Source organism: Crinia signifera, chromosome 1 (assembly GCF_055691185.1).
Source record: "Crinia signifera chromosome 1, ASM5569118v1, whole genome shotgun sequence".
Classification (NCBI taxonomy): Eukaryota; Metazoa; Chordata; class Amphibia; order Anura; family Myobatrachidae; genus Crinia; species Crinia signifera.
This window is the reverse complement of record NC_139217.1, coordinates 464,406,012-464,420,475: the sequence shown is the minus strand read 5'-3', so window position 1 is coordinate 464,420,475 and position 14,464 is coordinate 464,406,012. Positions and strand designations below refer to the sequence as shown.

Here is a 14,464-nt window from a genome sequence, read left to right as displayed (position 1 = left end):
ATTTCCTGCGGCGCGAGAGGCCGCTCAGAGTCACAGTGCCGGGAAATAAACACAGTGATTTTATGCTCTTCTACAATGCATGCAACAAATAACTGCACCTTTACTGAAAGCAGTAATCCCCACCCCTGGATGAAGTCCTGCTACCTTTTCTATATACACACCGTGTGCAGGTGATGGACAGGAAAGAGGCGGGGGGCAATCAGATGTTCATTACCCCCGAAGGGAGCAAAGTGTCGCAGCCACTGTGTTTAAACATTGGTGGTGACACTTCATCTCTTAGCCTTTGCATGTCCGGACAAATGCAGAATTTTCTCAAAAGTGCGCACTACCCAGGGCAGTAGAGAGCCCGGACGGGACCAGGTAGTTTTCAGGGGGTGTGGTCTAATCATCAGAGGCGTGGCCATGCACCCTTAGAATAAAATATAGAAAAAAATAGCACTTTAAGCACCTCCCTGGCCACACTGCACCCAGCTGCTGATGCTGCCAGGTAATAATGCATATATATGAGTTGGGAATAGTCAAATCTCCACCGACAAATTAAAAAAAAAAATTCCCCGGTTACATTTTGCGTTGAACTGGACTTTTTAATCCATCACAGCATAAATATGAGGCAAAAGTGCGCTGTATTGTGCTAGAGATTAATATCGGTGGTTATTAGCTGCCCTGTCTCAATTCTCATGGTAACAGGCCGGGGACTCATGACTTGCACCATGTGTCCGGCCCCTTTTTCATGTATTCACGCTTGCACAGATGAATGCTGAGCCTAAATTATAGCTACAGTCCATTGCTGACAGTACTGCATACCACAGTTAATGCCTCCATAACAACCACATCCTTCAGGGGTGTGGTTAAGTCCTTCAGGGGTGTGGTTAAGTCCTTCAGGGGCGTGGTTATACCGCTGTAGCCATCCTCCTCTCCACTGACTCACTTACTCACTTTTCTCACTGCTTAGTGCATCTCTCCCAGTAACTGGGCTCTTCTGCTTTTCCCTCTTCTTATTTTTTCTTTTATCGGCATGTCCAATATGGGAGCCTACTACAAGGCCCTCGTTTATTCACCTTATTTTGTCTGGACGGCGAGGGGACACTGGGTGGAACTTGGGTGACCTATATAAATTTCTACGCGCAACCTCGCCCACAAAAAAAAAGAAAAAATGGCCAACAGCCCAATAATCAATAATCAAACATTTGTACATATTAACTTGATTGATATTTATTTTTCTTTGTATCAAACATGAAATTGTGGATCACTGTCGGCACATGTCAGCTAAAGAAAATGTGAAAAATTCATGTCAACCTTTTTACTGTCGACCTATCCATTGTCAACCTTCAGTGGTCAAAACAATTCATGTCAACCTTGGTGTGTAGACGACGTATACCCTTTTTTCTTTTGTTTATTCTTTACATATTTTTATTTGAATGCTGAGTGATAAGTTCCACCGCTTGTTGCATTGTGGAAGAGTGGTAGACAACACCTAATACTGTAGCATACAGTGTCGACAGAAAGCGTTGACATTATCCCTGTTTGTTCTGCCTCCCAGGTGGTCGTCTATTGCCCGTTCACCGGCATAGAACAGACGTTCCCGTGCGGTAAATGGCTGGACGTCGATGAAGGAGATGGATTAATAGAACGAGAACTCTATGAGATGGTTTCACTGCGCCAGAAAAGACAGAAAAGTAAATAAGCGTTCATCTGAGATTCTGGTCAGGGGGTTATTCGGGGGGCCATAAACCATCCGCCATACTGTACCCCGCCCCACCCAAGGGCAGGAAGCCCGTCACTGCTCAGTAATACAGGAGCCGGGAGAGGAGATGGAGGGATCTGTAGACACAAGGGGGCTGATTCATAGTGGGACCCGAGGATGTGCTCAAGCGTTCCAGTTGCACCAGGTGAACATCCCAATCAGCCTATAGAGACATAGCACACATCGCTTGAGATTTTTAGTGGGTGTAATCTGGGTGCTAAAGGGTGGCGAAGCCGACGCGGGTGCGTTGCTATAAATGGCGGCATTCAATGGCGCACAGCTGATCCGATGGAGAAACCGTAGAATTAGTAATGCGTTTCACAATCATATTGAGATAGAACCATAGAACAGGTCCTTCGATATTTCGCCGCTCAAGTGACCTTTGGTCGCGCAGTTGGGAACTGAGACGCATGTGTGGGATCACAGATGTCCCCGAAACCGGTTGTGACACGCCTGCATTTTTGTTGACACTCCCCGATGTCTCCTCCAAACCCTTCCTGACAGCCAATCGCTTGGCAGTACTGTGGTAACTTGGCACGTGCGCATTGCCTAAATCTCCGAGTCACCTCCATCTGCGCTCTCTCCCCTTCATTGCACTGCAGGTTGGATGACTTTATTTACTCATGTCATTTCAACCCAGAGAGCAGGGGGGGGGGGGGGGGAGGGGCGAAGATGAGGTTAGCAAGTGGGAATGGACACGGGACGTCTCATGACAGTTATATGCAACACACACAAACACACTTACATACACACACACACACACACATATACATGTGCACACACACACTTACACATATTCCCATGTTTTTGAATCCAAAACAGACAGCTTTTACCCATTTGCTCACCTACATATAACAGAACCAGAAATCACATTTTCTCCCTTAAAAACAGAACATCGAGCTTCAAAGAGTGATAAACCTGTAACTGCCATGTTACAGGTTGGGTTTGAGAGATGGCAGTTTGGAGCAGATTGGTTGTTTAGCACTCTCCACTTTATCATTTTTTTGTTTGGTTGCTAGACTTGTCTACCCACCCAGAATGGCGGGAAGGCTCTCGGAAATTGTGTGCCACTCCTGCCCCTCCCCTTCCCCACGTAAAGGTAGGCAAGTCTCCCTCAGCCCCCCCCCCCCCCCCCCCCCATTCACACACACCTTCCCTCAGCCACCCACTTAGAGCTCTAGTGGGCAGCAGCCAGAGGGGACCAGTGATCCATGCCGCATTGCATCATGGTAAGCCAGTATACAAGCAGTGTGCTCTGTGATTCACCCCATACACACATCACATATTGAGGCTCAGTAGTGTAGGCTGCATATCCAATACCAGGCTCCCATACACAGACCAACGGTGTCATTCTGGATTATGGGAGTCGTTACCGTATCTTCTACAGAGCTCCCCTGGTCCCTCTGGATATGGACAAGTGACATTAAAAATGCCGGGACAGACGCCAACATCCTTCTTCAGATCTACGGAGAAAAGGGAAAATCAGATGAAATGAAACTGGACAACAACTCGGACAACTTTGAGACTGGACAGATAGACAAGTTCATGGTAAGAACGGAGAGAGAGTGGGTACAATAGATGCATTGGTGCCCAGTGTGGGTCCATCTGTTGTGGGCGTCACCACACCCTATGATAAAATGCAAAAACAAGGGGGTGGGGGGGTGGGGGGGTGTGTAGAGGTGACCCAGACACTCTGCGTAAAAATGTGTATATGGTCCAGTGATAAGGTAGTACAATGGAGGTTATTCTGGTTGGTTCAGTTCCCCGTGCGTTCGCTGGGCGCTTGCACACAACAGTGTGGACGGGGGATAACGCAGGTGCCGGGGGTGTGCAGCTGACATCACTGGATGTCAGCTGCCCTTCTTGTCCTCTCACAGGGTGCAGGCAAAGCTAGTGTGAACGGCGGGCTTTAAGTCACACGCAGCGCTGCGGCTGAACCAGAATAACCTCCAATATGTACACAAATAAATTTATATATAACAGTATACGTTTCTTCAAAGATTACTGAGAAATAAAGTGATAGTGATACTGAAACCGGACTCTTGACTTTTCAATGCTTGTATGGATCATGTTGTCTAGAATATCAGCGATGGTTTTTACAGCTGTGAAGAAAAAATTAAAACATAATATAAATATATATATATATATTAGATCACGGAGGTAATTCATAGGAAAAAGAATATTGTGACAAAACAATGGGCCCAATTCTAGTCTATTTGGTCCCCCGCGTGTTTGGACAGGGTACTGATGGTGGTGCCCTGCTCATGTACATAATCAGTTATGCTAAGATGACCAACTTTATTACAATGAAAAGGACACAAAGAAAAAATATATTGAAAATAAAAGAAACAAGGAGCAAACCTGAATAGACTGGCAGGGTGGGCAGTGGCGGGACTGGCAGGGTGGGCAGTGGTGGCCCGACTAGCAGGGTGGGCAGTGTCGGGACTAGTAGGGGGGGCAGTGTTGGAACTAGCGACTCGTAGGCCCTGGTGCATATAATTTGGGCCCCCAGCAACCCATACCTCCCAATACTGATTCCGTTTCTTCCCCATGTAAGAAGCAGCCAGTGTGCGCTTCGCTCCCCTGTCCATATAGCAGGCTAATATGAAGGCTATTGACTTCGACTGCTGCAGATGGCGATGCCCTACCCCCACAGCAGGAACGGCGCTGTCCCTGATGCTGGCTCTGGACTGCGCTGGAGATCTTGAGCGTGTAGCGTGATCCCATCTATGCTCAGTCCAGTTGGCCGGGGAGAAGGAGACAGCGCGTCAGTGTGAACATCGCCGGAGGGGGGAGTTTGCGCTCCCCTGCTTCAGCGGGTCTCCACTCCTGCAGGAAGTGTTATAGTGGCGCACTAACACATCTACCCCATTGTGTGTAATCACAGTTCATGTTGACTGCCCCCCCCCCCCCAAAAAAAATCTCCAGAGATACCAGCCCAGAGATGCCCCCGAACCAGCCACCCCCCCTTAGAGGACCCTAGAATCCTGGGGCTCTGGGTAGCTGCCAGGGGTGCTCATACATTAAGATTGCCTTAGGGGCAAGGGGGATAAATTATTACTCTGTAAGTAAAACCAAGTTCTACAGAGGATATCTCGTTGCTGTGTGTATTAGGGAAACGGTCATCTATTAGACCACACTTAGGTCGACAGTCATTAGGTCATGGGCAGGGGTCGACAGGGTTATAGGTCAACATGGGTCAAAGTCGACATGGGCCAAGGTCGACATGGGTTTAGGTCGACAGTCATTAGGTCGACATGAGTTCTTCACTGTTTTTTGAGCCGACATGTGCCGACAGGCGGTATTTCATGCCCTACCATCCACTAGGGCGTGGTGGGAGAATAAAAAAGTGCGACGAGCGCAGCGAGGCACCGTTCCTGAAGCATTGTGAGCGATGCGAGGGGCTTCGGTTCAACTCCAACTGTGTCCATGTCAACTGTGTCGACATTTGGGTAAAAAAAACAGTGAAAAACTCACGTCGACCTAATGACTGTCGACCTTATCCCATGTCGACCTAAACACATGTCGACATTGACCCATGTCGACCTGTAACCCTGTCGACCTTGACCCATGTCGACCTAACGTGGTCAACCTAATGACTGTAGACCTAAGTGTGGTCTAATAGATGTACCGATTCCGTCTATTATGTGCGCTGTTGCTGTATATTAATGTACAATATCTATCGTTGTGCGTTTCTGTGTTGGTGACGTTATTGCACACGGAGATCAGTGTGTCATCTTTTGCAGATAGAACTTCCAGACCTGGGGATAATATATAAGCTGCGGGTCTGGCATGAGAAGAGGAACGCATTCAGTGGTTGGCATTTAAACAAGGTAATGATGTAGCCTCGTACTGGGATGTGAAAGGGAAAAGGATCGGATCTGTTGTGCAGCGACTTCCTGCCACACACATCGGCACCTTTGTCTGCTATTGTTACTAAAGCTGGCCATACATCAGAAAGATCGATCTTAAGATCGATTGCGCTCATGATTGTGTACAATTTCCCTTGAAATCCCCAGCAGTCCTTGGTGGTTTTTGGACACACAATCTACACACAATCCATCATACAATCAGTCATACAATCCATCTGCTGCATGATTTTGTACACAAGATGTGCACACAATCTGCATACAATCCATCATACAATTAGTCATACAATCCATCTTATGATTGATTGTATGATTGTGTACACAAGATGTGCACACAATCTGCATACAATCCATCTTACAATCAATTGAGATTGTATGATTGGGTACAATATCTTTCTGATGTATGGCCAGCTAAAGTGTGTGTCCGGTGACATGGGCAGTGAGAGCCCGCTGGTGGCGCATGTGTCCCGATTGTGCCCCAATGGTTAGTAATGAGGACTCTTCTAACACTCATGGTGTCCATGCTTTATCGCCAAGGGGGAGAGCAGAAGAGAGAGAGAGAGAGAAAAAAAGAGTTGGAAGAGAGAAGAAAGACAGAGAAAAATGAGATGGGGAGAGAAGGAGTGCAAAGAGAGAAGAAAGAGGGGGAGAGAAACAAGGGTGGGAAGAGAGAAGAAATGGATAAAGAAGAAAAACAGGGAGAGAAGAAAGAGAGGGAAAGAGATGCAAGAGTGAAAATAGAATAATTAGAGGAGAAAGGAGGAAAGGGGAGAGAAGAAATGGTAGGACAGAAGAAAGAGAGGGGGAGATAAGAGAGGGAGAGAGAAGAATGAGAGGGGGGAGAGAAAAGAGGGAGAGAAGAATGAAAAGGGGAGAAAAGAATGAGAGAGGAGAGAAGAATGAGAGGGGGAGTGAAGAATGAGAAAGGGAGAGAATGAGAGGAGAAAAGAGGTAAGGGGAGAGAACTAATGGTAGGAGGGAAGAATGAGTGAGAATAAAGAAGAAAGAGCGAGGGATATAACAAATAGGGGAAGAGAAGAAAGAGAGGGGAGATAAGACAGGGCAGAGAAGAATGAGAGTTGGAGAGAAGAAAGAAAGAGGGAGAGGTGGAGAGAAGAATGGAAGGGGATAATAGAATGAGAGGAAGAGAGAAGAAAGGGAAAGAGAGGGAGAAAGAAGAGAGGGAAATAGAAGAAAGAGAGGGGGAGAGAAGAAAGAGAGAGGGAGAGAATCAGAATCAATGAAAGAGGGGGTACAGAATGAGTAGGAAGAGAGAAGAAGAAGGGAAGAGAGAGGGAGAGAAGTGAAGAGAGAAGAAAGAAGGGAAGAGAGAGGGAGAGAAGCAAGTGTGAAGAGAGAAGAAAGGGGGAGGGACAAAAAGAGTACAAATAGAGAATAAGAGCAGGAGAGATTTGTACACCTGTACTCACAGTTATGCACACACAGGCTCCCAGCATGCAGTGCAGCTTACAGACCACCAGCCAGTGACTGTATATGGGTAGCACTGCAGGGTACAAGCAGTACCAGTAGTTGTAGCATGAGGGAACTAGCGGTAAGTGTAGGGTCTCTCTGAATCCTGCATTTACGTCCATCTCCCAATGTGGGGCTCTAACACAGTAACAAGGTGGTGCCGCACATGCACAGAAATACAGATGGTAGCCATCTTGGTTTAGGGATTGAAGCTTCTCTAAAGAATCCAACATGGAGTATTCGCATTCTCTGGCTTCAACACAAATGATGGCACACAGGAAAGGCCTGTAATAAATTGCCCACTTATGGGTCCAAGCAAGCAACAAGGATACATTCTTGAAAGACCAGCCATCTTTGTTAAGGGCAAGTTCAGGAGTAAATGGCGGCCTCTAGGGGCAGAAGGTTAAAATGTCAGTTAATAGTTTTTATAGCATTATTTTACAATTATCTGATTTAGCTTGTGACTTTCTGTGATTTAACACAGGTGACCCTGCTTAAAACACTGACTAAGGAGAAATATAACTTTAAATGCGGGCGCTGGTTGGATCTGAATGAAGATGACAATGAGATTGTGCGGGAGCTTGCTGCCGAGGGCCCGCTAGTGACCAATGTGTTACCAGGTAAGATCCAATCTGAGGAATCAACTTAAGGTGGCCATACATCTGAAAGATATTGTACCCAATCATACAATCTCAATTGATTGTAAGATGGATTGTATGCAGATTGTGCGCACATCTTGTGTACACAAATCATACAATCAATCATCAGATGGATTGTATGACTGATTGTATGATGGATTGTATGCAGATTGTGTGCACATCTTGTGTACACAATCATACAGCAGATGGATTGTATGACTGATTGTAAGATGGATTGTGTGTAGATTATGTGTCCAAAAACCACCAAGGACTGCTGGGGATTTCAAGGGAAATTGTACACAATCATGAGCGCAATCGATCTTAAGATCGATCTTTCTGATGTATGGCCAGCTTAAGGATCCAGCTCGAATTTGTCACAATACATGAAAATAATTGTCCTAACAATCAAATCTGTTCATTAGCATGTGTTTTATCTCGCAAATGAATAGGGTTCCCACTACTGATTTAAAAAAAAAAAATTTCACCATAAATATTTTTGAGTATTTTTTCCCCATTAAAGAAATTGGTGTTTTACAGCCTATTGCTTACATGTTGAAACTCCACTAAAATGAATGCGCCTATTGAAATGAATGGGAAATTCGCAAAGTGTCTGAAACCAGTGGAATTATGTGCAGTGATATCCGCAGCAATTCACTAAATCAATATTGCATTTACAAATCCTCCTGCAATAAGAAATTGCAATTTTAAGCTGAATTCCTGTCATGTCTGTAACTAGGGGTGTGCGAGCAGTTCCCCTGCCTGGGAGGAGTGGTACGGTAAAAACCCCATGGCATCTGCATTTGACTTGTAGTGCCTAGAACCCTGCAGGCTGTTCAGTTGCACCGAGTGTCCTTAGGATGATCCAGGCACTCCTTTTACTGTAGACCCTCCAGCCTCGCCGCTACAACATGGCGTCATGATGTCACATTTTTGAGGACGAGGACGGAAAATCACCCTACTATAACTACTGATTCCTGTCCGTCTGTGTTACATATCTTTAATGTATCAAATAGGAATGAGATATAAAATGTATTCCTGTCATTTTGCCCAGGGTGAGCTTAGCATTATAGCCCCAGGCCAGCTCAGTAAATAGGCCCTACCACATTGTGCTGCTGGTAACTGGAGATAAGTGTACAATGTTCCCTTGGGTCTGTAATTGGGATAATTGTTTCCTGGGCAGCGTAGGACAATGCTCGCACAGTGGCTGCTTCCTCTGTCTCCTGACACGTGTAGTACATGGCAGGTGAACGTTGACCTTCTAGATTTTCAGAAGTGAAAGTTGATCCCGGTATAAACGATCCACCTGGAGTTTGCCAGCTGTCATTCCCTAGTAGCGAGTCCAATGGGGATGTTGTGAGTGGGATAGCCCAGCAGTGCACAAATGAGCCGGCAGCGCACTCACCGTCCTGGTTATCGATTTGCCCCCGCAGTGGTGAAGTATCGAGTGACGGTGCACACGGGCAATGTGAGTGGGAGCGGAACCGATGCCAACGTATTCATCTGCCTTTTCGGAGAAATGGGCGACACAGGGGAGAGGTTCCTCATCGACTGCAAGAACAACATGAACAAGTTTGAGAAGGGTAATGTAAGTACAGGAAGCACTGGGGGGGGGGGACTGACGGGTGGCTGCCACGGGGGTTTCGCTTACTGGGTGAAGTCCAGGCTCCCTACACTGACTGTCTGTTTATTTTAAAAAGTGTATCCATTTTTCACATTTCTTTGACACCTGAGCCCTTCGACCTCCGCTTAGTGTAGTTCCTGCCCTCCCCATGTTTCGAGACTCTTCAACGTTTCCAATCAGAGTCCAATTGGATGTTAACTTATGAGAAAGCTGGAGAGAGAAAAAAATCGATGAAAAACAATGACGACTTTTTTCATGCATCGACATTGCCACGCTGACCGTTTGCTTATGTCGAACCTTTGCCAATGTCAACCTAGTGCATGTAGACTTTTTCTCAATGTTGGCCTTTTGGTGTTAATACCATTTATATACTGTTTGTTATAGGAATATCTGGTGCCTGATTCTGAGTTGGTGGCGGGTGCGACCATCCTTGAGCCTTTTGCTGTGACTTTATGCCAATAAGTAAAATATAATTGGTTGCTATTGGTAACATCACTTCTATTCCACCCTATGGAATGCCCTTCCACGCGCAATAAGACTCTCCGCTAGCCTCCAAACTTTCAAGTGTTCCCTGAAAACTCACCTCTTCAGGCAAGCCTATCATATTTATATACCGCACGCAGAACCCTCTGAGGCACTTATGTATTATATAGCTTCCCTTCTGGACTTGTAACTTGGTGGGACTGCTCTGCTATTACTGGTGCCTGTCCTTGTGTTTCCCTACTATGTCCCTAAAGATTGTAAGCTTGCAGCAGGGCCCTCCTACCGCCAAGTCTGTCTGTTGTTACCCAGTTTGTTTTATCACTGTCTACTGTTGTAAAGCGCAACGGAATCTGCTGCGCTATATATAAGACACTGTAACGGATTCTGCTGCGCTATATAAGATGCTGTAACGGAATCTGCTGCGCTATATAAGACGCTGTAACGGAATCTGCTGCGCTATATAAGACACTGTAACGGAATCTGCTGCGCTATATAAGACACTGTAACGGAATCTGCTGCGCTATATAAGACGCTGTAACGGAATCTGCTGCACTATATAACACACTGTAACGGAATCTGCTGCGCTATATAAGACACTGTAACGGATTCTGCTGCGCTATATAAGATGCTGTAACGGAATCTGCTGCGCTATATAAGACGCTGTAACGGAATCTGCTGCGCTATATAAGACACTGTAACGGAATCTGCTGCGCTATATAAGACACTGTAACGGAATCTGCTGCGCTATATAAGACGCTGTAACGGAATCTGCTGCACTATATAACACACTGTAACGGAATCTGCTGCGCTATATAAGACACTGTAACGGAATCTGCTGCGCTATATAAGATGCTGTAACGGAATCTGCTGCGCTATATAAGACGCTGTAACGGAATCTGCTGCGCTATATAAGACACTGTAACGGAATCTGCTGCGCTATATAAGACACTGTAACGGAATCTGCTGCACTATATAAGAACCTGTAACGGAATCTGCTGCACTATATAAGACACTGTAACGGAATCTGCTGCGCTATATAAGACACTGTAACGGATTCTGCTGCGCTATATAAGATGCTGTAACGGAATCTGCTGCGCTATATAAGACGCTGTAACGGAATCTGCTGCGCTATATAAGACACTGTAACGGAATCTGCTGCGCTATATAAGACACTGTAACGGAATCTGCTGCGCTATATAAGACGCTGTAACGGAATCTGCTGCACTATATAACACACTGTAATGGAATCTGCTGCGCTATATAAGACACTGTAACGGAATCTGCTGCGCTATATACGATGCTGTAACGGAATCTGCTGCGCTATATAAGACGCTGTAACGGAATCTGCTGCGCTATATAAGACGCTGTAACGGAATCTGCTGCACTATATAAGAACCTGTAACGGAATCTGCTGCGCTATATAAGACACTGTAACAGAATCTGCTGCGCTATATAAGACACTGTAACAGAATCTGCTGCGCTATATAAGACACTGTAACAGAATCTGCTGCGCTATATAAGACGCTGTAACGGAATCTGCTGCGCTATATAAGACGCTGTAACGGAATCTGCTGCGCTATATAAGACACTGTAACAGAATCTGCTGCGATATATAAGACGCTGTAACGGAATCTGCTGCTCTATATAAGACGCTGTAATGGAAACTGCTGCGCTATATAAGACGCTGTAACGGAATCTGCTGCGCTATATAAGACACTGTAACGGAATCTGCTGCACTTTAGTAAATCACCTCCACTCCTGATCGTTCAGTTTCCAATACATCGTTCTTGTAAATGGTAACAGGGAAAGTCTCTATATCCCTGCAATAGATAATTGGCCTTATTATTGAATTAAATCTATTTCATAAAAAAATCCCAATTCATTAAATATTCAGATGATCAGCCAGTAACGGGATCATAGGTACTTATGTATTATCTGGGCTCCCATGTTAAATGCACCCCATTTTTTCATACCCCTACTATCCAACTACGCATGGAGTTGATTTTATACAGTGTGGCGAGTGCCCGAAGCGTGGCGAGGGGACGCGGTCTCATAAGAAGAACGGGAGCCCAGATATTACATAAGTCCCGGATCATATTCTTATTCAGTTCAAATATAATGAACATCCCTTGACGATAACGTGACACATCAATGAAGATGGAATGTTGCTATAGGCAACCAATCAGAACCTACTTCTTATTTATTTAGCACCTTCTAGAACATTGATGGGGAATCTTTTGGTCCTCCAGCTGTTGCTGAACTACATATCCCAGCATGCCCTGCGACAGTTTCAGCATGGCCAAATAGTAAAAAATGTATGTTGACCAAATGGTGTCGACCTATTGACAAGCTAGACATTGTCTCTCAGACATCCGGATACTCTTTCAATCTGTCAGGGCATTGTGGGATAATTAGTGGGGGATGCTTAGAGAGAACTAAAATGGAGAGTGATAAAGGGCCTGATTCAGTACCGCCCGCCGCCCAGCCGAACATCCCCTCGCATGCAGTCGAAGGGGAGAGAAATCATTTGCTGGTCAGATTTCTCCTGCCTTCGTAAATGAGTCTAAACTGACTTCTATTTGCGTCAGTGACCGCCGAAGAGGGGGCGGGCCCTGATGTCATGTGATGTCAGCCGCCCGCCCCTCCTCCTTGCGCTACCAGGTTATGACCATAAATCACTAGGCGTTCCTCTGCTCTGGCCCAGTGTGTGCCCCTCCCCCCCGCCCTGGCCCCTCCCTCCCTGCAGAGAACGGTGCTGCCAGTGTGTAACTCGCTGCCGGGGGTTTAGAACCCTAAGTGCATGATCCGGTGTATATCCTAACGGGCAGCTACTATGGAGACGTGAACAGATATAAGATATAATATACGTCAATCTCCGGTATGGCCGTCACCATGCCTGTGGTTATGCTGTCAGGCTACATTACATTATAATGATGCCTCTAGGCCAGGCATGTCCAAACTGCGGCCCTCCAGCTGTTGTGAAACTACACATCCCAGCATGCCTTGCAATCGTTTTAGCATTCCCTAATAGCAAAACTGTGGCAAGGCATGCTGGGATGTGTAGTTTTATAACATCTGGAGGGCCGCAGTTTGGACATGCCTGCTCTAGGCCGTACTTACCTGTATAAGTGTGTAATAATGGCGTACTGATGCTCCTCTGCTCTCCACAGGCTGACGAGTTTATCATTGAAGCTGTGGATCTGAAGCAAGTGAGGAGGGTCCGCATCGGGCACGACGGGAAGGGAGGGGGCTGCGGCTGGTATCTGGACAAGGTGGTAGTGAGAGAAGAGGGGAAGCCGGAGACCGAGGCTGTGGAGTTTCCCTGCAACAGGTGAGTGGAACCTTAGAACGTGGTCATATACAGGTCATGTGACCAATACATGTGGAATCGCCGGGCTGTGATGTCACCTTGGCTTTATGTGACCAATATAAAAGCAAATTATTTATGTAGATGCTATTCACGCTTACAGATGTTCCCCTATGGAACACTGAACCTGTTCTGTGATGTGGTATCCATTTACCTGTCTTTGCACTATTGCACACACTTGCACGTGGGTTACGAATAATAGTGCACCAAGATGAATCTTTATTTTAAGTTAAGGGATGGCTGTATTGAGTCTTCACTCGCTCATTGTGGGTATCAGCAAAGAATGTACTCAGCTCATTGCCCAAATGTCATGAGACAAGAGGCTTACACAGACTACAAACGGTAGCGGTCGCACACTAGTATGTACTAAGGGGGGTCATTCAGGTTGGTTTGCAAAAGCAAATTCCTTCTTAAATGGACAAAACCGTGCTGCACTGCAGCTGGGGCAGATGTAACATGTGCAGAGTTAGATTTGAGTGAGTTATTTTGTTTCTGTGCAGGGTAAATACTGGCTGCTTTATTCTTACACTGCAATTTAGATTTCAGTTTGAACACACCCCACCCAAATCTACTGTAACTCTCTCTCTGCACATGTTACATCTGCCCCCCTGCAGAGCAGCATGGTTTTGTCCATTAAAGACGGAGTTTGCTTTTGCAAAACAACCTGAATCACCCCATAGCTTGGAGAGTGATAAAGTGGACAGAGGTAAAGTACCAGTCAATAGTCTCCAAAGGCTGTTTTGGGCTGGTTGGTTGTTACTCCCTCTTACTTAGATGGCAGTTCTTTTGAAGCGGAGCGCTGCCCAGGATGATGGTGGTATAATCGCTTTGTCGTCTGCCTACTGACCAGGTGGTTCGATAGGAATGAGGACGACGGACACATCATCCGGGAGCTGGTTCCCATCGGGGACTCCCAGAACCTGAGAAGTGAGTTTGTGCGGACGCGGGAAGGGGGTGGGGGGTATAAGCACTTGTCCCAGCGCTGATACCCAGACTTGGCGCCTTCTGGGATGGGCTGCTCTCAGTGCTTATGTAACATCCCCTCTGCCCCGACAGGTATCAGTTATCATTTCCAGATTAAGACCGGTGATGTAAGTGGCGCCAGCTCCGATTCCAGAGTCTTCGTCAAGCTGTACGGCGAGAAGGGCGACACCAACAAACAGTTCCTGCTGGTCTCCGACAACGACCTGGGCGACAACTTCGAGAGGGGGCGGGTTGACAACTTCACTATAAACACCATAGACATCGGGAAGGTGAGAGACACGTATAGCT

General features: G+C 46.3%; 1 protein-coding gene and 1 long non-coding RNA gene across 2 annotated transcripts in view; one reads left to right on the top strand and one right to left on the bottom strand.

The window, feature by feature from the left end:
* Positions 1 to 14,464, top strand: part of LOXHD1 (lipoxygenase homology PLAT domains 1) — a 188,495-nt gene that overhangs the window by 119,334 nt on the left and 54,697 nt on the right. Inside the window, exons 14-21 of the mRNA XM_083155329.1 lie at positions 1,541 to 1,676; positions 3,132 to 3,292; positions 5,491 to 5,577; positions 7,568 to 7,703; positions 9,152 to 9,306; positions 12,996 to 13,156; positions 14,043 to 14,119; positions 14,249 to 14,445. Of these exons, the coding sequence (XP_083011455.1) occupies positions 1,541 to 1,676; positions 3,132 to 3,292; positions 5,491 to 5,577; positions 7,568 to 7,703; positions 9,152 to 9,306; positions 12,996 to 13,156; positions 14,043 to 14,119; positions 14,249 to 14,445 (1,110 nt within the window). The remainder of the gene's footprint in view (positions 1 to 1,540; positions 1,677 to 3,131; positions 3,293 to 5,490; positions 5,578 to 7,567; positions 7,704 to 9,151; positions 9,307 to 12,995; positions 13,157 to 14,042; positions 14,120 to 14,248; positions 14,446 to 14,464) is intronic.
* LOC146023022 (uncharacterized) lies at positions 1,404 to 9,299 on the bottom strand. The gene is made up of 4 exons (XR_014452458.1): positions 8,822 to 9,299; positions 3,750 to 3,846; positions 3,118 to 3,207; positions 1,404 to 1,654 (listed from the first exon to the last, which is right to left on the bottom strand). It is a non-coding gene; the product is annotated as an uncharacterized LOC146023022 (long non-coding RNA).